Raw genomic sequence first — 27,906 nt, 5'->3', positions numbered from 1 at the left:
CACAAGCATGTGTTTATTAATTCAGGGAGAGATGACCCACAGAGCTGGTTCCCACACTCCCAGCTGAGACCCCACCTGCCGGGGACAGCCACCTCCATGTCATCACTGGGAGAGAGAAGAGCCAGGGTTCTAGGCGGAGGCTGGGGTGAGCACGAGGGCGCCCTGGAATTGAAGGAGGAGAGCCAGAGGGCTGTTATTGTGGAGTGTGATGATTTTGTCCTTTACAAGGGAGGGGGGGTCATGACCCTGAACTCCCGAACTCACTCATCAGGGTAGAGGGGCTGTGTGTGAACAGCCATGTCTCATGGTGGCCTGTGGCACAGGTGAGGCATCTGCTGCAGTGGGCAGATTGTGTAGAACTGCTGTTCCCAAACCCAGCCAGCCACCATGCTCCAAGAAGTTTTATAAAAGGCAGCTTTCTGGCTGTCACCGTGGGAACCCAGGAAGCTGAGATTTTAACAAGACTCACTAAGTGCAATGTGGGGAACTTGTCCTAGCAAGCCCCACCAAGATTTTATTCTGAGCATTGTCAAACAGCCAGCAAAGAAGTATATAGTGAGCACTTGCCATTGTCACCTGACCTCTCACCAAGCGTTCTCTTACTTGGACTGGCTCTAGCTCATGTTTGTTCCTTTATTCTTTTCTCCTACTGGATTTTAAACACAAGTTTTTTAAAGTGATACCAAGGAAATCACTGTGTTGCTAGCTGAAAACAGGTAGAGCAAGCCCAGAAATTTGGGAATATATGCAAAAAGTGAATTTAAGTGCTCGCTTCTGCAGCACGTATACTAAAATTGGAACGATACAGAGAAGATTAGCGCAGCCCCTGCGCAAGGATGACATGCAAATTCGTGAAGCGTTCCACATTAAAAAAAAAAAAAGTGAATTTAAATCCGAGCTTCTCCAGAATGAAAAGGGTCAGGAATGCAGTGGTTGGGCAAATCAGGACTAATAAGAGCAAGGGTTTGGCCTGAAGTGCCTCTGTGGTGTCAGGCTGGACACTTGTCACAGAAGGGTGGTGGGCAAGTTATCTGTGGGTTTTCTTTTCTTTCTTTCTTTTTTTTTTTTTGGTGGGACTTTGTGCTTGCAAAGCAGGTGCTCTACATCTTGAGTCACACCTATAGTCCATTTTGCTCGGGTTATTTTGGAGATGGGGGTCTCAAGAACTATTTGCCTGGGCTGGCCTCGAACCATGATCCTCACGATTTCAGCTTCCCAAGTAGCTAGGATTATAGGTATGAGCCACTGGCACCTGACCGCGGGTGTTCTTTGTTGATAATAATTCTGTTTCCAACATCTCTGTCCTCTAGAGTGGAATTGAGACTCTAAGAAGCCACTTATTTCTGTTTTGTCACTGTTGTGACCAGTGCCCTCACACAGTAGATGCTTGCTGGCCAGCTGACTGACATGGCACCTTGCTGACATTGGCTCATGTGGAAGTTGTGGCTGGTGCCACATGCAAATCCCATCTGCCACCTACTGGGTATATGGCTTTGAAAAGGACTTGCTGTCACTGAGTGAGGGTGACATGATGCTATTGCTGCCCTCCCCCCCAGCTGATGCTACAGAGTCATTTTTCTTAACAAGCATGTATTGAATGCCTAGTGTGTGCCAGGCCTTGTTCAAGCTCTGCGTACAGTGATATGAACAAGATGGATAGGACTCTGGGCTTTGCTGCTCTGAGGCCACTTGGCCACATAAGTGTCTGTGTGAAGCTTAAGATCTACGTGCCTTGGATACTGCCTCAGATCCTGGCTCCGTCATCATCTTTTCTGGAACATTAAACATCCCTGCCTCAGGGCCTTTGCTTCTGCTGTCCCTTCTGACATGACACTTCCCCTGGCTGCCCACAGGGTTCACAATCCCGCCTCCTCAGGAGTCACCCAAATGTCACCTGCGTAAAACAACAGCCCTTCTCGGCCATCACTCTGTCTTATCTGCTTCATTTTTATTCTCGGCCTGGATCTACTTGATGCTACAGATTATGTGCTTATGTATCTGCCTCTCCTGCTAGGATGTAGGCTCTGCCAAAGGGGGTGGGGAGGCTTCACTTCTGTGGCCTCAAGCTCTCAGAGTCATGCCGGGCACACAGTAGGCCTTCAGAAAAGATTTACTGAGTGAACGAGCAAGTGAATGCATGAACAATGCCAAGCGGGGTGGGAAGGGTGTCTGGGTCCCTCACATGGCAGTGAGGAGGAGGTGAGGCCTTGAAAAGGAAGGGACTTAGGGACTTGGCCGTGTTACCCACAATGCCCGGCAGGGCTGGGATTGGTGTGTATGCCCTGCCTCCCAGCCACACCACTCACCTGGGTCACAGACCACAAAGCTGTCTTGTATCCCAAGTTCTTCGATATCGATATTGGGATCCCAGGTCTTAATTTGCCTGAAAAAACAAACATGGCCAAGACTGGTGGGCCCAGGGTGGGCTTGGGCAGGGGTGGGCAGGCTCACAGCTCCTGGAGGGGAGCCCAGGGCCTGGCACACCTGATTTGGACTGTCCCTTCTGGCTCTGCTTGCCTATTTTCTGCCCAGCATCCACTCAGCCTCATCTCATTTGCTGTGACTGTCTCAAAATGGACCTCTCACATCCTCTCACCCTCTTGCTCAGGAAACATCACTGGCTCCCAGTCACCCGCAGCGAGTTTCTATACTTCAAGATTTCCCACTCTAGTCAGATGAAATTGAAAAGGTGATGCTGGAAGAGGTTACCTGCTTTCCCCACCCCCTTAACACACATTGCCTCAGTTGCATCTTTGAGGAAGGTACTTATTTCTCCATTTCATAGATGGAGAAACTGAGGCTCAAGAGGATTAGGGTGCTTGTCCAAGGCCAGTCAGCCAGCCAGAAGGGGACCAGGACTTGAACCCAGATCTGTCTGAGGCTCCTCAAGTGTGTTCTAGCTCTCTGCACTTCTGTCCCCTTCCTGTGGCCAGTCCTGTAACGCTGGGGTTCACAAGCTTAACTTTGTCCTCCCTGGTGCTGCTGTTATTGAAGGAACTGGGCTGGGAGGACGGGAGATGGAAGAGGACATTCCCACTGGGTGACCAGGAAGGTGCCCTGGAGTGGTGGAATTTGAACTGGGCTCTGGTGGACAGGTGGAAAATAAGAGGTCCCCAAATGAAGCAGAAGGGGCAGAGCAAAGCTGCGGTGGGGGGGGGAAGATGGCAGAGTGACGCACCATTCTCATTTGGCAGCAGGGAAGAGTAGAGGATCTTCGTGAGGATGCTGGTCAGGACTTCAGGCTGTTGGAGAGATGGGGACTGTCACCCTGGCTGAGTGGCCAGGTCCTCTGGACTATTCCAGGCAGCCTAGCTCATCCTCATGGGGAGGATAGTTGAGAGAGGTGCTGGAATCCCAGGCCCCCCGCAGGTCAGAGCTGCAAGGGGTCCTGGGAACAGACAGACTGGGGAGAGTCAGGAACGCAGCTGGCCCACAGGGGACACCCCATTCTCAGGGGTCTGGGAGGGGAGGGAGCTGCCCTGCGCTGCCTGGACTTCTGACTTCTCAACGGAGGTCAGAGGTCCTGATTTCCACTTAGAAAATACTGCTTAAAATATTTTAAAATATTGCTTAAAAAAAAAAAAGAAAACCCATAAAGATCAAAGAGAACATGGCTAAAGAGAGAACCCAGCCCGTTTTGACCCCTAGTTCCGTCTGGTGACTGGGGAAACGGAGGACCAGAGGGTGAAGGCTGACCAGAGACATTGAGGCAAGACTTCATGAGTTCAGGGGCTTTGGTTTCTAGTACAGAATCAAAGCTTTGCTGACAGAAAGTCTGGATTGTGTGCCACGTGTGCTCTCAGCTGCGTCTGCACACAGCGGTGCTCAGTAAATACCCCAGTCAGGAGGCTGGACTTTGTGGCTGATGTGGAGGCAGCCAGTCCTCCTGAAGCTGCCCATGGGGCTCTCACGGGGAGCAAATCCTGGGCAGTGTCTTTTCAGAACGGGCCGTTGCGACCCCCTGCCCTCGTGAGTACTTACATTGAACAGGCCGATGTCCGAGATCATGAGGCGGATCCGATCAAAGCTGTAACACAAAGGCCACTTGGAGAGCCAGCACTTGGCTGAGCTCCCGCTCAGCACCCAGGCACAGTGCAGGCCCTCATGACGTAGCTGTGAACCAAAGCGAGGCCGTGCCTCACAGAGCATGTCTAACGGGGGTGGCAAAATCACCCAGGAGTGAGGACTGGTGGATTACAAGGGAGCCAAGCCTCCTCCCTCCTCTGCCAACCCCTCCTCCCCACCCCGCCTTCCAGTTTTGTTTTGGCAGTACTGGGGTTTGAACTTGGGGCCTTGCACTTGCTAGGCAGGCACTCTACCACTTGAGCTCTGCCTTTAGCCCTTTTTCAATACAGGTTATTTTTCAGGAGGGTCTTCTGCTTTTTGCCTCAGACAGCCTGGGACTGTGATCCTCCTACCTATGCCTTCTGTGTAGCTGGGAATACAGATGTATCCTACCATGCCTGACTTGTTTGCTGAGATGGTGTCTCACTAATTTTTTTTTTCTCCCAGTCTGTTCTTAAATTTCAATCCTCCCAATGTCTGCCTCCCAAGTAGCTGGGATTACAGCAATGAGTCACTGTGCCCAGCCAAGCCAAACTCCTTCTAAATGGGAGGGGGTTTGATTCCCAGCTCAACCATTTGTTGCTATGTAAGAGTGTCAGCCCAGGGCAATCAGGTAGTCTGATTTCTATATTTAACCTACATTAAAATTCAACCCTAATCAAAACACCTTTGAGCCTGATTCTATTCCTGGAGGCTCTAGCTTGCAAGCCCTGAAGTTGCTCTGGGGCAGGGGTTGGGGTGGAGAGACTCTGCAGGGAGGCAGAAGGTGTTTCTGTGCTAGACTCAGTGCCTGGGGCCAACTGCCACTGTCACTGCCACTGTCTTGGGACTGTCCAGAATGGGCCTCCTGAGGCCATGGAGTGGTGCTGGGTAGGCCGTTCCCATGGCCAGGGGTGGCCTTTCCTGAGGAGGTGTAAGGTCCCTTCACTGTCCTTCCCTGTCTCTTGAATTCAGTCCTCACCAGCAGAGGAGTCCAGGCAAGGCAGCCTTCTGCCTTCCCTGGAGCAGCCCTCACCTGATGTCCACCCACTAGGTGTTTAAGGACACCCTAGTCACAGGGCAGCACTTATTATTGTCAGCGGAATCTTCACAATGGTTCACACGTTACCTGATGTCATTAAAGTTGAGTACAAGCCAGTCCCCTTCAGCGTAAAACTGAGCTGCTAAGTTGGCTTCCTGCAATAAGAGAAGCCAGGTGTAGGGCTCAGGTAATGCAAGAAGGCTCTGGATTCAGGGTCACCTGCTGAGTCCCGTCCCTGGGCTCTGTGACCTTGGGAAAAGATTTGACCTCTCTGGGCCTGACTTTCAGCATTATTCAGAGGAATGGTCCTCGTGCCCATTCCCTGCTTAGCAGATGGCATTACAGGTGTGCTGGACGCGGCCCTTGCTGTGTGTCGAGTGGCACTTTAAAACTTGATGTGATCACACCCTTTGATCCTTCCAGCCCTGTGGGCTGCTGCTGTTCTTTCCCTGGTGTACAGGGCAGGAAACAGGGACAGAGAGGACTGAGGCCCTGCTAGACAGTAACCATTGTTGGTATTATCAGAAAGGTCAGAGCTAAAGCCAGGTCCCGCACAGGCCCAAGGCATGCATTGGCCTGACCTTTGGGTCAGGGTGACCCTGAGGGCAGTGCACCAGGCTCCAGCTCTAGGCAGTTGTACCCAGGGAACAACTTGTCCTGCAGTGTCCCGCATTGGCCATGGAGGGGTCACCTGGGAGTGCAGTCAGCTCCCACTGCTGGTTGGGGACAGAATGCCCTTCACCACAGGAGGCCAGAGCATTCTGAACACCTCTAGGAGGCACCATTTCACCTGTCATTCTGGAAGGCACCCCGAAAATTGTGTGCCAGAAAAGCTGCACGGCTGTACACGGAGACTCCACTTATGCACACATCAATCTGAGCCTGGCACTAAGAGCTAGGTAGCGCCCGACGGCCTTAAGCACCCAGCGCCCACCCATAAGTCCGTCTCATCTCGAACCTTCTTTGCCCTCTGTAGCAGACACATGGCTGCCCTGCTCGGGTCCCTGTGCAGGTGGGGCATCCGCCTCCCCGATGCTGTGTGTTGTCACTAACAGTTCACGGCTGCCCCTTGTCTGGGGAACATCCCTTGCTTGAATGGAGTGAACTTGATGGCGGGGGTGGGGGGTGGGGGGTGGGGTGGGGGTGGGGGTGGGTGTTGTTTTCCCGACCCCTGGGGGCTCTTGGTGGGGCGATGGCTGATGGTTGAAGGAGTACAAAAGGTTGCCCTTCTGCTCTCAATGTTGTGCAGTGAATGCTCTGGGGCTCCCTGTGGGGTGAGGTGAGGGTGAGCCTCCAGCTGAGACCATGTATTTGACAGAGACTTCCGTGCCCTGAGAACTGTCCCCTGATTAGTCACCTTTAAGAGAATCTTCATCTCAGGCTCTGCTTCCAGGGATCCTGCTCAGGGTCCTCCTAGTAGGCTTGTCCTTCAAAGACCCCCATGCCCATCCCTTCACACAGTGGTCCCGAAAATGGAAGCTCTGACCACCCCCTCAGTTGTTCGTGGTTATGATGCAGCCAACTCCCAATCCCCACTCCTGTGTTTGTCCCAGCTCAATCTGTGTGTTTGGCCACACAGATTGGCTCAGGAATGGTCACATGACCCAAACTCGTCCAATGAGAGGCAGCCCTGAGACTGCTGGAGCGATTAGGACAGAAGCCCCTCCTATGGGATGAAGTTGGTAGGAGATAAGCCTGATGCAGCTTGGTCCTTCCATGAGGGAATGGCTTGCCCAAGGATGAAGACAGCATGGAGAAGACAAAGTCGCCAGAGGGGAGAAAGAAGAAAGAAGATGACATCATTTGGCTTTTCAGTTATATGAGTGAATGCAATTCCTTCTGTGCATGTGAGTTGAGTTTCTGCCCAAAGATTCCCTGACCAATAAAGTCATGGGGTCAAAGTTGGGCTCCCAAACTCCTGGCTCTTGGTTCAGATCTCCCTCTTCTCCTGCTGGTGGGTTACAAGAGCAGTGAATGGGAAGTCCCCATGTCACAGATAATTGAACTCACAATGCCCAGAGTGAAGAAGGGCCGGACATCTTTATTGGTGGCGAACACTTCCAGCAAGATCCGTTGGGCCAACTTGGCGTCATCCTGGCTCAGAGAGAGCTGGGGGAGCTTCCTGGTAACAATCTTCACAATCTGGGTGGGTCCCAGCTTATCAGAAGCCTGGAGAGACATGAGACCCACATGGTCACTGTGGCCCGAGCCTGGCCTCCCCTCTGCGCTTCCCACAGATCCTTTCTGGAGTGCACGTCTGGAATGCCCTCCCTTTCGCAGCTGCACAAGGACACCCTCAACACCCCAGCACTGGTCTTTTGCCACCACACTTGTGATGAAATACCATCCACATGATTGTTTCATTCAACCCTCTCTGCTTGACTGAGATCTGCGTGCGGCCAGGTACCTGGTTTGTTAATGTCCCCAGTGGTGGAAGGTAAAACAGCCCCCACCAGTTCCCCACCCCAGAGGCCAACGGACAGACTGCACCAGCACCCATCACATCACAGGTGGCAGATGGACTCACCGTTTTATTGATCACCTTGATTCTTGACTTAAGCTCATGGGCCAGATCTGGAAGCTGAGGGGGAGAAAAAGCCAGAGAAGGTCAGTCAGACAGGACACAAGGCTCATCTACATCTCACTGATGGGATGAAGGCTTTCCAGAACCCCACAAAAGCTGGAAGGCCAGCTTTTTTTTTTTTTTGTGGTCCAGGCCGTGTCTGTCACTTGTGGAAAAATAGCCCCTAGGTCAGCCACTGTGGCATGGGGCCACAGTGGGCTTCTGCTGTGGGCTGGGGTACCCAGAGGACATTCAGCAGTGACATCAGTTCTCCCTGCAGCTGTGACTATGACTGTGTTGACTGCCCCCTTTCCCTCCATCCATCCCAGTCCCTGATTCTGAGTCCAAATCTCAAGGCCTTGGCACCTGAGGTTCTGCCACCCTCCCATACTTCAGGCCACTCTTCTCCTCTGGACCTCGGTTTCCCTGTCAGTCGCCCTGGATGGGTGGCTGTTAGGCATGACTGGTGGTAGACTCCAGTCTGCCATGCTGCACTTGCAGGGACTCCAAGGTTGCCTTGGCACCTGGCTTAGTAGGAAGGAAGACCCTGGCCAATTAGTGATGTCTGTTGTGGGTCATGTGGCAACAGTAGCATCACTGTCATCCTTGTCCACTCAGGGTCTCAGATGCCCTTTGGCTCCCTGGGACTCTTATAGAAAAAACAGGTAGATTCGATTCCACAGGGCAGAACCAGAGCCTCAGTGGGACAATCCAGGGACATGTCCAGCTTTTGCGCTGAATGTCAGACACGGACCATTAGGGGCTGGAGGGATGAAGACAGCAAGGCAGGGAATTCCAGGCCTCACTGGGTCCTTTTTTGGGGGAGATGATGCAGCAGGTGTGCCCCCTTGCCCCTATCCCTTGGTGAGGCTCACCACAAAGTCGAGCAGGACCAGGAGCTCTTCTGGAGGGAGAATGGCAGCCACCACGGCGCTCACCACGTCCTGCCTGATGGCAAGGCTGAAAAGGGTGCTGTTCAGGGTGGGCAATGCCGGGGCCACCACGGAGTCATTGAACCACTTGGTCACCTTGGCCTGTGAGTCCAGTAATGTGGCCTGAGGGGACAGAGCACGGTGTAGGCTGGGACCTGACCTCCACAGTGTACCTAGTAGCTACCTGGCAGGAGATGATGCCACATTGGTGTAAATGTGTCCTTGGGAGCTGCTGTGTCAGAAACAGCACCCAGTGCAACAGGTTTGAGAGGCGGGACCTTCAGGAGGTGATTAGGTCATGATTGATGGTTAGCTTTGTTACAGCAAGAGCGGGTTGTTATAAAGTGAGTTCAGTGCTCTGCTGTCCTTGTTTTCACCCCCTCTTGCTCTTCTGCCTTTCGCCATGGGGTGAGGCAGCACTGTGACCCTCACCAGATGCTAGTGCCATGCTCTTGGACGTTCCAGCTTCCCGAACTGTGAGCTGAATAAACTTCTATTATTTATAAATATCTCACCCTAAGGTACTTTGTTGCAGCAATACAAAATAGACTAAGACCTAGGTGTAAACCTAACAAAAGATGTGAAAGACCTCTACAAGGAAAACTATACACTTCTGAAGAAAGAGATTGAGGAAGACTATAGAAAGTGGAGAGATCTCCCATGCTCATGGATTGGTAGAATCAACATAGTAAAAATGTCTATACTCCCAAAAGTAATCTACATGTTTAATGCAATTCCCATCAAAATTCCAATGACATTCATCAAAGAGATTGAAAAATCTACTGTTAAATTTATATGGAAACACAAGAGGCCATGAATAGCCAAGGCAATACTCAGTCAAAAGAACAATGCAGGAGGTATCACAATACCTGACTTCAAACTATATTACAAAGCAATAATAATAAAAACAGCATGGTACTGGCACAAAAACAGACATGAAGACCAGTGGAACAGAATAGAGGATCCAGATATGAAGCCACACAACTATAAGCAACTTATCTTTGACAAAGGAGCTAAAAATATACGATGGAGAAATAGCAGCCTCTTCAACAAAAACTGCTGGGAAAACTGGTTAGCAGTCTGCAAAAAACTGAAACTAGATCCATGTATATCACCCTATACCAAGATTAACTCAAAATGGATCAAGGATCTTAATATCAGACCCCAAACTCTTAAGTTGATACAAGAAAGAGTAGGAAATACTCTGGAGTTAGTAGGTATAGGTAAGAACTTTCTCAATGAAACCCCAGCAGCACAGCAACTAAGAGATAGCATAGATAAATGGGACCTCATAAAACTAAAAAGCTTCTGTTCATCAAAAGAAATGGTCTCTAAACTGAAGAGAACACCCACAGAGTGGGAGAAAATATTTGCCAACTATACATCAGACAAAGGACTGATAACCAGAATATACAGGGAACTTAAAAAACTAAATTCTCCCAAAACTAATGAACCAATAAAGAAATGGGCAGGTGAACTAAACAGAACTTTCTCAAAAGAAGAAATTCAAATGGCCAGAAAACACATGAAAAAATGCTCACCATCTCTAGCAATAAAGGAAATGCAAATTAAAACCACACTAAGATTCCACCTCACCCCTGTTAGAATAGCCATCATCAGCAACACCACCAACAACAGGTGTTGGCGAGGATGCGGGGAAAAAGGAACCCTCTTACACTGTTGGTGGGAATGTAGACTAGTACAACCACTCTGGAAAAAAATTTGGAGGCTACTTAAAAAGCTGGACATCGATCTACCATTTGATCCAGCAATACCACTCTTGGGGATATACCCAAAAGACTGTTACTCCAGAGGCACCTGCACATCCATGTTTATTGCGGCACTATTCACAATAGCCAAGTTATGGAAACAGCCAAGATGCCCCAGCACTGACGAATGGATTAAGAAAATGTGGTATCTATACACAATGGAATTTTATGCAGCCATGAAGAAGAACGAAATGTTATCATTTGCTGGTAAATGGATGGAATTGGAGAACATCATTCTGAGTGAGGTTAGCCTGGCTCAAAAGACCAAAAATCGTATGTTCTCCCTCATATGTGGACATTAGATCAAGGGCAAACACAACAAGGGGATTGGACTATGAGCACATGATAAAAGCGAGAGCACACAAGGAAGGGGTGAGGATAGGTAAGACACCTAAAAAACTAGCTAGCATTTGTTGCCCTTAATGCAGAGAAACTAAAGCAGATACCTTAAAGCAACTGAGGCCAATAGGAAAAGGAGACCAGGAACTAGAGAAAAGGTTAGATTAAAAAGAATTAACCTAGAAGGTAACACCCACACACAGGAAATCAATGCCCTGTATAGCTATCCTTATCTCAACCAGCAAAACCCCTTGTTCCTTCCTATTATTGCTTATACTCTCTCTACAACAAAATTAGAGATAAGGGCAAAATAGTTTCTGCTGGGTATTGAGGGGGGGAGCGGGAGGGGGTGGAGTGGGTGGTAAGGGAGGGGGTGGGGGCAGGGGGGAGAAATAAACCAAGCCTTGTATGCACATATGAATAATAAAAGAAAAATGAAAAAAAAAATAAATGGAACTGGAAAAACTGGGTATTCCCATGCAGAATAATGAAAAAAAAAAATAGACTAAGACACCATTCAGACTGTTTGGATTTTTGCATTCGTTGCCAGGAAGTTTAGCTAGGAGTTCAGTGCCTTGTGGAAGGTAATGAGTTGTAAGGTGCCTGAGAACCTTTACTTCGTCTGAATCCCTCAGATCATTCCTGGTTTTTAGCCATCTATCTATCTAGCTAGCATTTTTTTTTTTTTTAAAGACATGGGGTGTTGCTACATTACCAGGTTGGGCTCAAGTGATCCTCCTGTTCCTGCCTCGGCCTCCTGGTACCTGGAACTACAGACACATACCCCCTGCCCAGTTTGCAAACCAGGTATCTTATTTTTCACTTATATTTTAACTTCTCAGCTACCTTAAATGAAGGAAAAGTTCAAAGCTGCCGCCAACTGAGTGGAAAGTTTGATGTTACAGTTTTTTCTAAGGCTTCCCTGAGAACGGGTTTGATGGCATCCCTGCTGCAGCAGGGACAGGCGGCTCCACGTTTCACAGATAGCCCATGATTACTGGGCACTTCCTGTCTGCTAGGCCCCAGGTGGTCTCACTTCATTCTCTCTTAAATGGCCATTATTATTGACATTTTACAGACAAGAAAATGGTGGCTCAGAGAGGTGAAGAAACCTGCCCCAAAGCACACAGCCAGGGAGTCATGGAGCTGGGAGAGAAAGTTAGGTCTTTGTGATCCTGAAGTCATGTCTCCATCCTGAACTCTTGCTGCAATGTCACCAGAAGTTTGGGAACTGACAGGAGTGTGCCTGAGAGAAAGGCTCAGGGCTCCATGCATATGCAGGGTCAAGGGTAGAGGACAGACACCCTTCCCACGGGGGTTGCTCTGTGTGTGACCTATAGGGTTTTCTTCCTCAGGATGGCTGGCATGTGGCATGCTCGGTGCATACCTTGATGGAGGGCAGGTTTTCTTTGCTTGTGTCTGAGAGGTGATGGGAGGACAGCAGCGATGTCTTTGTCTCTGCTTTGATCTGAGGTCTGGGACACTCACCTGCAGGTCCATCTGGATGCTGCTGCCCGTGATGGTGGAAGACAGAAGGTCAAAGTTCAGCAGTCCAGGGCTGAGGGAAATCGGTGCTATGTGGGGCAAGAAGAGAGTTCTGTGAGGGTGGCTGGCGTCACTGGAGAGGGGATGGTGGGAGTGAGAATGACAAGGATAATGGTGGTGACCATGAGGACAGGGACTGTGTTAAGCACCCTTACACATGCAGACTCACTTCCTCACAGTAACCTTAGGAGGTAGACCCCCTTGCCACTGCATTTTAGTCAGGGAAACCAAGCCTCAGAAAAGAGAGCTGACTTGCACTGGAGCCTGCAGTGAGAAGGTTTGAACCCAGCCCGTCTCAGGCCAAGCCTGGACAGCTCTTCATAAGTCTGCTCCCACCAGACTGCAGCCCGCTCTCCAAAAGGGCAGGTCTGGTCTGAACACCAGGTATGCACCCAGGGCCAGTGTTCACCGGGGATTCCCCACGTGGCCACCAGGTGGCGGTGGCTCCTCATCTGCCTGGCAGCAAGGCAAAGGATGGGGGGGGAGGGGAAGGGAGGGGAGCTAGGGTCTGTAGCCCTGACCCTGACCCTGGGGAGCAGAGCCTGATGGACTGGGTTCACGTTCTTGCCTCTGACTCCATTTCTTCTCTCTCTGCTACAGTCTCACCCAAGTAGACGACTGTTTTGCTTCCCAGATTCCTTGTTTTAAAATGAGGTGAGTCGCGCCTCATGTCAAGGATAGGCTGCTAGTAATGACCGAGTCTGAATCACACCACTTGGAACCGGAACTGAGTTCAAGCCCTCCCATCACGAATTTCCTCTGTGAACTCAGACAAGTGACTCAACTGCTCCGTGTCTCAGTTTCCTCATGTGTGAAGCCAGGCAATGAGTGCAGCTTCATGCACTGAGGATCAGTGTGACAAGACACGAACCCCAGCCCAAGGCCTCAGCCTCCGTGCCCTGCTCGCTGGGCTCAGCGTCCTTCATTCCGCTCTCCTCTCCCCACTCCTCTCTGGCCCTCTTGGAAAGGGCCTCTTCAGACCCTAAATCAGTAGATGGTAGGACGTTCTTCTCCCCTGCCGGTTCTCACTCTGAGGATGCCAGGCGTGGCCAGTTTCCAAGGTGGGGGCAGAAGCCTGTGTCCTCCTATCTCTGCCACAGTCAGGGAGTGAGAAGTGACTTCCTTCCTAGGTACTCATCTCCCCTCTGCCATTGCTCCTTCTTCTCTAATAGCTCAAAGTGGTTGCTGCCTCATCCATCCACCCTCCCGCCTTCCTTCCTCCCTCCCTCCCTCCCTTCCTTCCTCCCTCCCTCCCTTCCTTCCTTCCTCCCTCCCTCCCTCCCTTCCTTCCTTCCTTCCTCCTTCACTTCCTCCCTTCCTTCCTTCCTCCCTTCCTTCCTTCCTCCCTCCCTCCCTTCCTTCCTCCCTCCCTCCCTTCCTCCCTCCCTCCCTTCCTCCCTCTCTTCCTCCCTCACTTCCTCCCTCCCTCCCTTCCATTTACTCAGCCCACATGTGGAAGCACTTCCTTTAGCCAGGCAGGATATCTACTATATGCCTGGAACTTTCCTGTAAACATTTAATCCTCACTAACGATTCTTTGAGATAAGGATGTAAAAACTTTCATTTCACAGATAAGGAAATTGAGGAAAAGGAGGTGGAGTGACTTTCTCAAGGTCATGAAGCCAGGCAGCGACAGAGCTGGGATTTGAACTTGCATTTATCTGGGGCGCCTGTTGGCCCTCTCATGCAGAGCCTTGTGTGTGCTCATGTCACAGTTCTTTGTGGAAGATTCCTGCTGGTCCTAGGAAGGGGTTAACCTGCTGCTGGGCCTGAGCTGCAGGGTCTGGAGACCCATTGGACAGCCACAGAAAAGTTGGGGGGTGAGGAGTGGTGTACCTACCCTTCGCCATCTTCAGGAAGTCTGCGTACATGTCCTTGAAGGCCTCCTCGATCACGGGGCACAGCTGCAACGGCACAGATGCAGGGTCATCCTGAGGAGCCAGCCCCACAGGCACCTGTGTCCAGCCACCTATGGCCAGGGCCAGCCAGGCGGTCATCCATGTTCACTCCGTCCAGCTAGTCGTGCTGTGCAGAGTCTATGGCAGCCCCCAGGGCCACCCGAGATCTTTTGCAATAGTTTGTCCCTTGCCCTGTGCCCAGAGTGTGCCTGGCCTGCCACCTGCGTCCCTATCACACTCCTGAATTGCTCACAAGAGCAGAGAATCCACGGATTCATTCTGTAGGTGGTTGCTGGGTTCCCTGAACATGTCAGACCCTAGACCAATGGCCGCCAGCCAGACCCCAACAAGCCAGGCTCCGAACAATCTCCGTGACCCTGGTGAGTTTCCAGCCCCAACGCACCCTTGGCCCACTGAGCACCTCTCTCCCTAACATTGCCAGTGATTCTTCACAGGGGTGACTTTGTCCACTGGGAGACATTTGGAAATATCTGGTGACATTTTTGTCACATCTTGGGAGTGTTACTTGTGCCTTGTGGGTAGAGGCCAGAAATGCTACTAAGCACCCCACAATACTAGCACAGTGCCTATGAAAAAGCATCACTCAGTCCTCAATGTCAGTATACCCAGGTTGGGAAACCTTGGCCTTGCTGCTGTGCTAAAAGAGGAGGTTAAGCACTTGCTTTGATTGTCTGTCATCTTCCTATCTCGGCCTCCCAAGTAGCTGGGATTACAGGCATGAGCCACCATGCTCAGCCAGAGCATTTTATAATGCCAAGTTCTTGCCATCTTTTCTAGTGGAAAATTTATTTCTAACTATTAAAGTATGCTGTCAGATAAAACATGACTTTCCTGGAGGCTGGGGAATAAATTGCAGCTGGGCTCTACTTTAAGAAGTTCCTACGTTGGGAAGGCAGATTGGCTCTAGTGGTAGAGTGCCTACCTAGCAAGCGTGAGGTCCTGAGTTCAAGCCCCAGTTCCACAAAAACAGAACAAAACCAAAAAACAACTGTAGTGTTAGAAATCTCAACTTAATAAAATTATTTATTTTCATATTTCCTTAAAAATCCCTTCCTGGATGTGCACCTTTGCTAGCAGTTAGGGGGGCTTAAATTCTAACAATAACAGATCATCACCTTTACTTTGTTAGAACACATTTGTATTCATTTATATTCAGCCCCTCCCCTCTCCTCCTCCCTCTCTCTTCCCACCTTCTTTCAACAAGGTACTGGAGAAAGGTACCTTGCATTGACTGAACCCATATTGCTGCTTAACTTTCTAAAATCTCATTTTTGCTTAACTCAGTTTTTTTATTTTTAGGTACGGGGGCAGAACCAAGGGCCTCAAGCATGTTAGGCAAGAGCTCTACCACTGGGCTACACTGCCCTCCCACCCCTTGGCTCCTGCTTGTTCACTGGTTTTTCTTTGGTCTCTCTGACATACAGTATTTAGTCTATTAAGGTAATAAATCCTTTTCTACTAAATACAATATCTTAAGCTTTCTAGTGCAGAAACAGAAGGTGAAACCCTTTACCCTGACTCAGTAAAAAACCACGTACATGATTCTACGATGTACACTTGATGCATAATTTCACAAAATGGAAGGAGATGTTGCATTGTAGTTTTCTTGAAGACAAAGAGATGGAAGGCAATTTGTAGAAAAATCAAGATCTCCACTGTTTTAAAATGATCTTAGAAAGTCCTTCTGGGTACGGGTGGCTCACACCTACAATCCTAGCTACTTGGAGACTGAGAGCCAAGCCAGCCTGGGCAAAAAAGTTTGTGAGACCCCCATCTCAATGGAAAAAAGCTGGGTGTGGTGGCAGATGCCTGTTATCCCAGCTACTGGTGGGAAGTATAAAACAGGAGGCTCACAGTCCAGGCCAGCCTGGGCAAAAAATGGAAACTCTGTTTCCAAAACAACCATAGCAAAAAGGGCTGGAGGTGTGGCTCAAGCAGTAGAGCCTGACTAGCAAGGGTGAAGCCCTGAGTTCAAACTTCAGTGCTGCCAGGAAAAAAAAAAAGTCCCATTGTTTATATAAGACATTGTTTTAAATACTGCTACTGTTGTTTGAAAGTGCTTTTAATAAAATCACATTGTTAGGAAGAAAGATTTTTTGGATAGTTCAGTAAATTATTAGATATGATTCAGCTACTGCAACAATTACCAGTTTCTACAATGACATGGAAACATACCTATGATTTAAAGGCTGACCACGTGCAGGCAGGTGAAGATACAAATGCACTTGGATGGAGATCAGAAGGCAAGATGAAATTATGAATAACTACTGGATTAAAGTAGCATTATGGGTATTTTTCTCCCAAAGGTATTTTAGTTATTATATCTTCTCAGTTCAAAAAAGTCTTAACATAAAAATACTAGCTATTTCACAAGGTGTTTTAGCCAGGAGGGGCAGTGTGGATGAATCCAATTTACAACATTTTGTAAGTCTACCTGTGACACATAAGGGCATAAAATGAGATTCATCTGGACTGGAGGTGTAGCTCAGTGGTGGAGTGCTTGCCTGGCATGTATGAAGCCCTGGGTTTGATCCCCAGCACTGCCAAAAAAACCCCAAAAACCAAAAAACAACTCACTTTGTTTGCTGACTCAGAAAAATAAATCCAACAGGAGCTGGTGGGGAACAGCCCCTGAAACCCACAGCAGGTGGTATGCTAGAGTCAGCTTGTCTAGTTTTTAAGGACAAATTGTTAAATTTTCAAGAATTTCAGGACTAGGCATGTGACTCAAGTGGTAGAGCACCTGCCTAGTAAGCACAGGGCCCTGAGTTCAAACCCCAGTACCGCAAAAACAAAACAACACACACACACATACATATGCATTAAAAAACAAAACAAAACTCAAGAATTTCTGAGGTAGGTGCTAAATCCAGACATTATTAGAAATAAAATTTACAATATAATTTATATGAACTTACAATGAAAAGCCTATATTAAAAATGAATTCATTAAAAACATGAAACTCATTAATTCCTACTTTGCTCTATTTTACCAGCACATATTGCTCTCAAGGTTACACTGGTCCTACCCGCCTGGTGGAAATACTGCGCAATAGCGTGTCAATGAGCCTCTGTCACAGTCCTATCCAGGGACATTTACACCAGGGCATCAGCAAACTGCAACCCAGGGCTCCCTCCCCTCACCAGCGTGTCATTGTCATGGCCCCCTGGCTGGCCTTTGCAGTTGCATTACCTTGACCTCAGTGGCCTAACTGGGTCAAGGCACAATCCATTGCTCCTTGCTTTGCTGAAGGAATTATCTGGCCATCCAGGGAGACTGATTGCTTAGTGCAAGCGTGCAGTTCCACCCTAGCCACGCGGGGGCGCAGTCTCCACAGGCCAGAGGCCAATTCCACTCACCTTCTTTTTCACCATTTGGGGCAGGGCTGGTACCAGGAGGTTCGTGACCTTGTCTGCTAAGGAGTTGGCCAGGAAGGAGACCCTTTAGTGGGGAGACAGGAGGGGGTCAGATAGGATTGCCCCTCCCCTGCTTTACAGGAGGGGGAGGAAGGAACCTGCCCAGGCAGGGCTGGGAGTAGCCCCTGAGCCAGGGCTAGACTCCGGGGGACTTCAGGGGCAGGGGCAGGGTGTGGTCTTTAGAAGTCTGTGCTGCCATTGGCGTGTGTGTCTCCTGTGGCCATCTCTTCTAAGGAGAAGCGGAGGGAGGCGCTGTGCTTTTGAACCCTTGTCACACAATGTGCTCTGGCCTGAGTGCCTTGTGCCTGGTGGAATCCTCTCACTGCTGGGGGGAGGTGTCACCACTGCCCTTCCAGGCCAGGAGGGTGAGTGAGGCACCGGGAGGTGGCCTGCCCGAGTCCCTGGGGAAGTCCGAGGGAACTTTGGATCCCAGCACTCACTTGTTCAGCAGGCTTATGTGCAGGCTGCCCCGGCTGCTGGCACAACTGCTAAGGATGAGGTTGTTGGAGCCATTCAGGCTGGTCTCCACCAAGACGAGGGCCTGGACCTCGGTCTCCATGTGGAACTCCATGATAGTCTTGACCAGTGGCCTGGGGGCGGGGGCACCAGGGCCTGAGCACCATTCAAGTCCAGACAGGAAGCCACCCTGGGGCTCATCTTTCTTTCTTCCTGGACCCTCTCCTCCCTCTGTCTCCTTTGCAGGTTCTCCTCATCCCCCCAACTTCTGTACCCCAGCTCTAGTTCAACTCCCTCCCCTATGGCGACAGCTTTCAAACTTACACCCCACTCGCTACTCAGATGTCCTATGAGCTACTGAGCTTAGCATAAGAGCGCTGAACGCTGCATGGTCTCAAACCTGCTCCTTTCATGGCCGTGGTTGTTGGCTATACCCTTCTGGACTTTGGCAGGCGCAAACCTTGGGGTCACCTTGACCCCTCTCTCTCTTTCCCTCTGTCCTCACATTAAATTCACCAGGAAAGCCAGCTGTCTCTACCTACTTCCAAAACATATCCAGAATCTAACTACTTGTCCTAACCTTGGTGTAAACCATCTTCACTTCCTCCTGAGGAGGGTCGATGGCTTCCCTGCTTCCACTCTTGCTTCTCTATAGCCTGTTTAACCCACGGCATCCAGAAGGATCCTTTAAAAAAAGCATTGATCCAAAAGACCAAAAATCGTATGTTCTCCCTCATATGTGGACATTAGATCAAGGGCAAACACAACAAGGGGATTGGACTATGAGCACATGATGAAAGCGAGAGCACACAAGGGAGGGGTGAGGATAGGTAAGACACCTAAAAAACTAGCTAGCATTTGTTGCCCTTAATGCAGAGAAACTAAAGCAGATACCTTAAAAGCAACTGAGGCCAATAGGAAAAGGGGAACAGGTACTAGAGAAAAGGTGAGATCAAAAAGAATTAACCTAGAAGGTAACACCCACGCACAGGAAATCAATGCGAGTCAATGCCCTGAATAGCTATCCTTATCTCAACGAGCAAAAACCCTTGTTCCTTCCTATTATTGCTTATACTCTCTCTACAACAAAATTAGAGATAAGGGCAAAATAGTTTCTGCCGGGTAGCGAGGGTGTGGGGGGAGAAGGAGGGGGCAGGGTGGGTGGTAAGAGAGGGGGGAGAAGGAGGGGGTGGGGTGGGTGGTAAGAGAGCGGGGAGAAATGACCCAAGCATTGTATGCACATATGAATAAAAAAAAAAGGAAAAAAACCAAACCAAAACAAAACAAAAAACATTGAGCCACACCATGCTCCACCTCTGCTCAGACCCACCCTCCTTGGTTCCTTACTTGGCACAAGCCAAGTCTTCACCTTGGCCCACAAGACTTGAAGGGTCAGGGTTTGGCTGCCTGCTGGCCTCATCTTCCACCTCCTCCCCCCACCTTTCCTTTCTTTGCTATTCTTTGAGCAAGGCAAGTACATTCCTGCCCCAGGGCCTTTGCACTTGTCCTCTCTACTTGGGGATGCTTTCTTCCAGATATTTGCATGGGGGAAGGGGCACGAGTGAATGGAGCTGTCAGGCCTACTGTGCCCAATCAAGTGGACTCACGTGTTGAATCCAGCCACCATATCCAAGGGGATCTTGATCAGCAGACCTTGGTCATCGGTTAAGGGCTGTAATTGCAGCTGGAGGATGTTAGCGGAGGTGACCTTGAGCCTGGGTGGGGTTCGGGAGAGATGAGAATTGTGCCTTAGGCTTAGCTAAGTTTTGTCCCCGAGCCTGTTCCTACTCTACCTTCCCTGTCTTTCCTAGAAGTTGGAGCCCAGTCCCTGGCCATTGACTCCTTGAGCATGGTTCTGCCTCCATCCCTCCCCTCCACGTGGGTTTGCCACTCTCCAGTGGTTCCTTGGCTTTTAGGAGTGAACCTCGACTCCTTGGGCTGATCAATAAGACCTTCTGTGACCTCAGCCGGTTGGCCTTTCTCTCTGTGCCATGCATGGGGTTTGAATTGCAGCCATTCTGAGCGACTCTCACCCCTCCATGCCTTTGCCCAGGCTAGTTCCTCTGCCTGGAATGTGTTTTCTTCCTGTCTCTGGCTCAGCCTCTCCACTGAGAAGCAGCGCCTTGTCCCTTCACTCCCACCACAGGCCGCCTTCCTCTGGGGCTGCCCTCTTAGGGTTCCTGCCTCATTGTCTATGGTCATCATCAACCACTCTGGGAGCTTCTCAAGGGAGGACTGTGTCTGATCCATTCTTCATGGTGGTTAGGGACTGATGTTTGTTGACTGACCCACTGAGCTTGCAAGGTGTGCCAGGGGTGGGTGGGGAGGTGTGGAAAGAAGTGGCTTCGTGTTACCCTGGTCCACTCACCAGATGACGTAGTTCAGGAAGGAGTTCACCAGGCCGCCCAGCAGCGGGAAGCCCCTGGCTGGCTTGTTCCGCACAGCACTGAGCAGTGGCAGCTGCTGGAGGATGGTGGTGGCACCATGGTCCTCGAGCTCCTGGGTCAGCTCTGGAGGCAGATCCAGGATTAGGAGCCAGGAAGAGGGGCAGGAAAGAAGGCCTAGTGGAGGCTCCAGGCTGAGAGGGCTGCCACTCAGGGCTCCTTGGATTCTGACATCTCCATCTTGACCATCCCCACTGTGTGGATGTGCCCTTGAGGGTGGTGGCCCAGGTGGGCTGTTTTCACATGAGGACTGATACTGGGGTAGATGGGACCACTGGTGCACAGAACATCGGCCGTGCATCTTCTCATGAGCGGCAGGAACCCCACACAGCCCTGTTGGGGGCAGTTTGCTGCCAAAGCCCCCTTGCTAACTTCGCTGGGAGTCACATCCTGGGGGCCTGGTGTCCAGAGGGCCCCAGGTGTGGGGCAGAGGAGCCTGTGAGTTGGGGCCCTGGGCCTGGTCTCTGCCAGAGCTTTCGCCAGCAGCCCGAACCCATTTGGTTGGTGTTTAACACCCTGGCCCCCTGGGCCATTGGGCAGGCAACTCAGCCTTATGTCACCAGCATGCTTCAGAGCTCCCGGGTCACTGTCTGCCCTGTGTTGCCAATGGAAGCAACCTTAAATCCTGTCGGTAGAGGATCTGGAGGGACACAGAGGAGGAGGCCCCGGGGTGCTCCTGTCACCTCCCATGGTGTTACTTCCCCGGGGTGCTGGGACATGAGTTAGCCTTGCTCCCTAGGGCAACGAGTGAGTTCTGGGGCCTCCTTGGGTGTCACAGTGACCCCTTCCTCCAGGGACAGCTTCCCAGAGAATGTGGTCTTCTCCTGGTGAGCCTTAGCTCACCAGCTGTGGACCAGTGCTGGTCTGGGACAACCTAGCAAATGTCCCCACCATCCAGCAGGCTTCAAGCACTCCCTCCCCAGGAAGAGCTGGAGAATTCTCTGCCTCTGAGTTTGAGCTGTCCTTGATACCCTGCCTTCCACCCCTGGGGAACCCTTTATAATCTCTTTTTCCCTCTTAGTCACTTCCCCATTTCTCTAATCTCCTGGAAATAATTTTCCTTTTTTGGAGACAGTCTCATTATGTAGTCTGGGCTGGCCTCAGACTTGTGATCTTCCTGCCTCTCCCTCCTGAGTGCTGGGATTATAGGTGTGAACCACCACGCACAGCTATAACTTTCGTTGATGGTACTGGGATTTGAACTCAGGGCTCATGCTTGGTATACAAGTGCTGTACCACTTGAGCCTCGCCCCAGCCCTTTTTTGCTTTAGTTAATTTTTAGGAAGAGTCTTGAGTTTTTGCCTGGACTGGTCTCAAACTTCGATCCTCCTATCTGCAGCCTCCTGAGTAACTGGGACCACAGGTATGCAGCACCATGCCTGCTTCTTCATTGAGGTTGGGGGTCTTACTAACTTTTAGCCCATGCTGGCCTCAAACCTCGAGCCTCCCAGGTGGTTGGGATTATAGATGTGTACTGCTGTGCTTGGTTAGCAGCTCTTTATATTAAGCGTACCCATGCGGATTACAATGTGGCTTTTGTCTCTTGATTGCTTAGCACAGTTGCGTGGCAGGAGAAAGCTCCGGTGTCTACAGTGGTCACTAGCTTGGACAGGCCCTTCATGGACCATCTCTCCTTGCCCGACTTCCCCCTCCAACTGTCCTGCAGATGATTCCTGGGGTCTCCTCCCAAACCAGGCTCTTACAACAACCCCTGGTTCTGACTGCTGCCAGGAGGGTTTACACCGTGGTTGCTCACCTTTGGCTCCCTCTGGCTCTAATGCCATGAGCCGGGGAGTCATGGCATGGGCCCAGGGCCTCTGTGCCTCTCTCGCTGCCTCCCAGAGCTCTCTGATCCCCATCCCTCCTTGGGGAGCCATCCGCTGGCCCTGGCCAGTTCCACAGAACGCAGAGGTCCAGTCCTCTGGTGGCTGCCAGAGCTGGCGGAGCAGGCCTGCTCAGGGGACCACCATTGGAGCAGCAGGTTCTCAACCAGGGTGACTTTGTCTCCTGGAGACATCTGGCAATGGCAGGAGATATTTTTGGTTGTCAAAACGGGGCTGAGGATGGTGCTAAACAGTCTACAAGGCACAGGATGGTCCCCACAGTAGTACAGAATTTGGCCCACAGGGGAAGGGCTGTGGTGAGAACCGGCTGCAGAGTTCATGAGGCTTGGGTCAGTTCCTGCGCCATTGCACATGTCACCAACCCAGGGTCAAGGCCTCATTTGCTTCCATAGAGGAAGCTGAGGCTCAGCGACTTGCTCAGGGTCACCGAGTTGGAGAGTGATGAAGCTGTGCATGAGACCGAGGCTACTGGACTGCTCGTCAGAGCCCTTGTTCTGGGACTGGAGCACCTGAGCCCAGCTCTGCCAGTGGGATTTCAGACAAGGGTGGTGGTGGTGGGGAAGTCACATTGCTGCATTTGGTGGCAAACCCTTGATGCAAGCCACAGATCCCCAAGTGGTGGGTTTTGGGGATCATGGAATTTAAGAAGGGGACCTTGGCATCATTTTCTCTCTCTCTCTCTGTACTAGGGATTGAGCTCAGGGTCTTGTGCTTGCTAAGCAGGCCCTCTACCACTTGAACCACTCCACCAGCCCTTTTTTGCTTTAGGTTATTTTTTAGATAGGATCTCACAATTTTTCCTAGCCAGGCTTGGACCACAGTCCTCCTAACTATGTCTCCTGAGTAGCTGGGATGACAGGCATGTGCCACCACACCAGGGATGGGGTCTTGCTAACTTTTTGCCCAGACTGGCCTCCAGCCATAATCCTTCCGATCTCTGCCTTCCCATAGCTGGGATTACAGGCATTAGCCACTGCATCTGGCTCATGGGTTCTGAATATCAGACACTCCCAGCCCTTCTAAGTCATCCACTCACATCTCATCCATGTCCTGGGATCCCAGCCATGCCTTGCACAACCCCAGAGATAGGGAATTCCCTCCCTCTTTGGATAGCTGCTCCACCTGTCCCCTTGGCCATATGGTGGTGAGGCCTGGGGATCAAGACTTACTTTCTTTGATGACTTCTGGGCCAAGGACTAGCTCTGCAGGGGGGCTGAGGGTGGCTGGGACCAAGGTGGCTTCCAGCAAAGCACAGAGAAGGGCAAAGGTCCACAGGATGGCCATCTTCTGGGGCATTGATGAGCAGCAGGTGGCAGGTAGCAGAGCCTACGGGGAGCAGAGGGTCCTGCTAGCTGGGCAGAGAGGTCCAGAGCAGACTCACCATTCCCACTGGCCCGGGGCATGGCATCCAGAAAGGCCACATAGTACAGTGGTTAAGGGCAACACCTTGTCGCATGGCCTGAGAGAGTCAGCCTAGCCTCTCTGTGCCTCAGTGTTCTCTTCTGACAAGTGGGTGAAATAACTAATTGTACTTCACAGTCAATGGAATGAGCGAGATAATATCTAGAAAGCCTCTCACGCAGCAAGCGCTTGGGCAGTGTGAGCAATTTTCTTACAGAAAACGCCCAGCAATGCTCAGGACAAAACACTTCCGCTTCCGCCCTCCCAGCCGCTCAATCTGACCCATCCCTTGCTTTGTCCCCTCTTGCTCTATCAAGTCCACGCTCCTGATGTTTCCAGAACAGTTCTGGTCTCTCCTGGGTGCAGGCCTTTGCTCTGGCTCTTCTTGCTTTCTCCAGTGCTTTTCTCCTCCCAAAGTTGCCTGTTGGGCTCTTATTTATCCTTCACAACCTCACCCAGATTCTCACTTTCTCTGTAAAGCTTTTCCCTTCTGCAGCCAGGGACCCTGGACCTCTCTTGGAGAAAGGCTGGTCTGGGTCCAGTTAGAGATAGAAATGTGAGAGAGAGAGAGAGAGAGAGAGAGAGAGAGAGAGAGAGAAAGAGAGAGGTGCTGGTTGTTCTGGCTCCTTGGTTCTCTATGTCCTCCGTGGGCTGGCACCACTGGTCCTGAGTTCTCCATCTCACACCTGCCCTGCCTTCCAGCCTGTGGCTGTTAACGCAGAGACTTGAGCCCTTACCTGGCTAAGCATGTGCTTTCTTGTCACCAAAGACACATGTGGCACGGGTGACTGCAGCATGGAGGTCCTCTGAGACACTGGTGATCAGGACTAAGCTGTGAGCTCTAGGAGGGAGGCTGGGGCCGCTGTTCCCTGCTGTGCCTCCAGTACCTGCTGGTGCTTCATAACTGACTGCTGAGTGAATGGAAGCGCTGGGAACCCTAGCAGAATGGGGGGGCGGTGCTGAGTCTACTAAGCCAAGGTAGTCTGAGTTGGGGACTCCTGTCAAGTCACTGCACCCCATGTCCCTCTTGTCAGGAGCCTGAGGACCGAGGGAAAACATCATGGTCTGGTAGTCAGACAGATTCAGCAGGAGCCTTCCTCCTCACTGGCTGTGTGCTTGTGGGTGAGTGACTTACCCTCTCTGAGCCTCAGTCTGCTATCTGTGAAATGGGGGTAATTAGAGTACTTACACCACAAGGTTGACGGGAGGACACAAGGAGAGAAGGCATTTTGGCTTGGCATGCTGAAATGCTCAGTAAATGCTGGCTGTTGTCACAGAGGACAGCTACTATTGCTAATGTCAGCAAAGCCCAAGGACAGAGGTGATGGCCTGTATGTTGCTCCTTTGCACCCCACTCCATATCTTTTCCTTCCAAGTGCATTGCCCCTATATTACCTCCCCCAGCCCCACAGTCTGCTCAGCCCTCCTCTAATCGCAGAGCAGGGGGGACCCATGAGCCTGCAGGATCACCTCCCATGGAAGATGCCCTCTGCCACATGGTATTCAGCTCCCATTCCTCTTTGCCTTTCACTCCTCCCTGCCCAGCATCTTCTGCTCAGTTTTGCAGCCAACATGTCGCCTCCTCCAGGAAGCTTTCTCTGACTGCCCTCCTCTCCCAGTGCCAGGCCTTCCTTTATCACAAGCCCCATGATGGCCTGACTGGGAGCTCCTGGAGCATTGCTGTGGTTGGTGCTTTTCTTTGTCCCTAGCATCAACCCAGCACAGTCGGGCATTGAGCAACTAGAGTCTACAGAGTGGGTTGATGAACTTGGGGTTAGGTCTGGGAAAGACCAGCCCACCCCATTCCTTATCACAGCTCTTGGGTCTTTGGGGTGAGGAACCTGGCACCTCTCTGTTCCTGGCCCTGACCCTGAGAGGTCCCAGCTGACTGAGGGATATCATCAAGGCCAGCCCTTCCTTTCCTCCTGGGCTGACCTCAATAGGTGTCCCCAGCACAGGGCCTTCCTGGCAGCCCAGGCTTCTGGCCCCTTCCCCCCACTTTTACCTGGACACGTGGAGTCCTGGGCCTGCTCTGCTCCTGTCCTGGGCAGTGGGTGTGGAGACCTAGCCTTATATCCTGTGCACCCCAGCCTGGCCAGGTGCCCTATGAGTGGGGCTGAGGACTTAGGCTGGACTGAGGTCTCCAAGGTAAATATTTGCAGCACTTGGTGAACCAGAGCCTTCCTGGAGGCAGCCTGGGGCCTCTAGCTTCCTGAGACTTAGAGAAAGGAGGGTCTAGGCTGGAGTGAGGGGTGGTGGGGCACTGGGACACATGGCAGGGAGCTGGCCTAGGCATGCTACCAGCATTACAAGGGGCTCCCCACATCCTAGACTGCCACTTGCCTGGGACAATGATGAGAACAGTGTCAGTGACGTTGAATGAACACCTTCAACATAGCAGGTGCCACCCAAGCTTTACATTGCTTGCATCAGTGAAGCCTCACTCCCATTTAGAGTCAACGGTCATCCTGACTTTACCACAGAGGAGCCAACATCCACGGTCAGCAAACAACAGAGCCCGGATATGAAGCAGACTTTAAAACCCTCCCGAGGATGTCGCCACAGCCTGGCAACCCAGGGACAGACTGGGTTCAGGTCCTGGCTCCACTGTTTTTTGTTTTGTTTTTGGTGGTACTGGGGTTTGAAGTCAGGGTCTCACACCTCGCACTTGCTAGGGAGGCGTTCTACCACTTGAACCACTCTGCCAGCCTGCGTGTGTGTGTGTGTGTGTGTGTGTGTGTGTGTGTGGTGGGTATTTTTGAGATAGGATCTCGTGAATTATTCACTGGCTTTGAGCTGAGATCCTCCTGATCTCTCTCCTGAGCAGTTAGGATTACAGACGTGAGCCACCAGCGCCAAGCCCCACTTTTTGTTTTTCAACATGGTGTGACTCGGGGCTTACAGCATGAGTTCCCAGCCTCAGTGTTTCCATCTGTGAAGTGAGCACACTGTAACCCTTTCCTGGAGGGCTGAGAGGAAAGCCGGTCCCACACATGGGAAGGTTAGTATCAGTGCCTGGTGTTGCTGCTGTCGCCGTTACTGCTGGAGGTAGGGCGAGCCTTGGGGAGAGACTTCGCCCATGGTGTAGTCCAGACAATGAACTTTCGGAAAGGAGGCATGGCCTTGCCCACCCCTTCTTCTTCTGTGCATCCTAGTACACAATCTCCACTAGACAATTCCTTTAGAATAGGCTCAAATCCTATTCCTGCTGCTTCATTGCTGGGCATCCCTGGGCAAGGGGCTTCACCTCTCTGGGCCTCCATGAACTCATCTGTGAAATGGGATGATGGTAGGATCTCATCCCAGGCCACTGACAGTTTGAACAGAGATGCAGGCCCACATTCACTCGGCATGGCTTTCATTTGGTCACTCCACAGCAACACATGCCATGCCACCTCCTGGGTACTGTGAGGCACATGGTACATATTTGTGCAGTAATAATGAGCCACGACTATGAACTCAGGAGGCAAATGTGACACAGCTCAGTAGGAGCCCTGTCAGCCCTGCCTGGGCACAGGCCTCGGCTCCCTTAGCCACCCACAGCAGGAATTCACAGCCCTGCTTTTGCCAGGGCATGGAGGCTCAGGGGACAGTGATTGGCTCAAGGTCACATGATCAGGGGTGGCAGAACGGTGCCCAGTCATCTAGTGCAGACCATGCACTCCTACTCACCCCCATCCTTCCTCAGTGACCCCAAGTTACAACTGGAGCTCGTGAGGCTCCAACCTCAGCCTTTGGCCTACACTGGCAAACTGTCCTGGCTGCCTGATCTCGGTCTGCCACCTGGGAACTGTGATTTAGGGCTGGAATGGCCACTGTTGAATCCTGTCCCCATCCTGAGGGGGACGAGAGAGGGGCAGTGAGTGTTGGGAGGTCATGAAGGCCCTGGCTGGTCTCCTTTTCCTGGTGTGACCAAGAACAAGGGGAAGTGTGTTTGCCACCCTGCCATGTTGAAAACGCCCCCAAACACACAGGACTCTGGGAGGGACCCTGCCAGCGCCCTGGGCACTCTTCCTGAGAGGTACATCCCCGCTTCCTTCCTGGCCGGCCATGCCTGCTGCCTGGGGACAATGCCCCTCTGTGGGGCTCTGAAGCCAGTGCCAGGAGCCCACGTCAGCTCTGCTTCCTGCCCCCTGGTCCCACCCGCGCTGGGTCAGCAGGCATCACTGCTCCTCTATGGGCCATGCACCTG

At 51.4% G+C, this 27,906-nt stretch overlaps 1 protein-coding gene and 1 non-coding gene across 2 annotated transcripts; one reads left to right on the top strand and one right to left on the bottom strand.

Moving 5' to 3' along the window:
- On the bottom strand, positions 1–25,745 carry Bpifb1 (BPI fold containing family B member 1). The gene is made up of 16 exons (XM_074072413.1): positions 25,720–25,745; positions 23,483–23,639; positions 20,394–20,535; positions 19,633–19,740; positions 18,010–18,159; positions 17,513–17,594; positions 14,075–14,138; positions 12,178–12,263; positions 8,525–8,704; positions 7,614–7,667; positions 7,097–7,255; positions 5,174–5,241; positions 3,982–4,027; positions 3,179–3,242; positions 2,307–2,383; positions 1–162 (listed from the first exon to the last, which is right to left on the bottom strand). The coding sequence occupies exons 2-16, from the start codon at positions 23,607–23,609 to the stop codon at positions 130–132; spliced, it is 1,440 nt and encodes a 479-aa protein (XP_073928514.1). The 5' UTR covers positions 23,610–23,639; positions 25,720–25,745; the 3' UTR covers positions 1–129.
- On the top strand, positions 765–871 carry LOC141423568 (U6 spliceosomal RNA). Its single transcript, XR_012448413.1, has one exon. It is a non-coding gene; the product is annotated as a U6 spliceosomal RNA (small nuclear RNA).
- Positions 25,746–27,906: the final 2,161 nt, after the last annotated feature.

The sequence above is a fragment of the Castor canadensis genome, chromosome 5 (assembly GCF_047511655.1).
Source record: "Castor canadensis chromosome 5, mCasCan1.hap1v2, whole genome shotgun sequence".
Taxonomy (NCBI): domain Eukaryota; kingdom Metazoa; phylum Chordata; class Mammalia; order Rodentia; family Castoridae; genus Castor; species Castor canadensis.
This window is presented reverse-complemented; position numbering and strand designations above follow the sequence as displayed.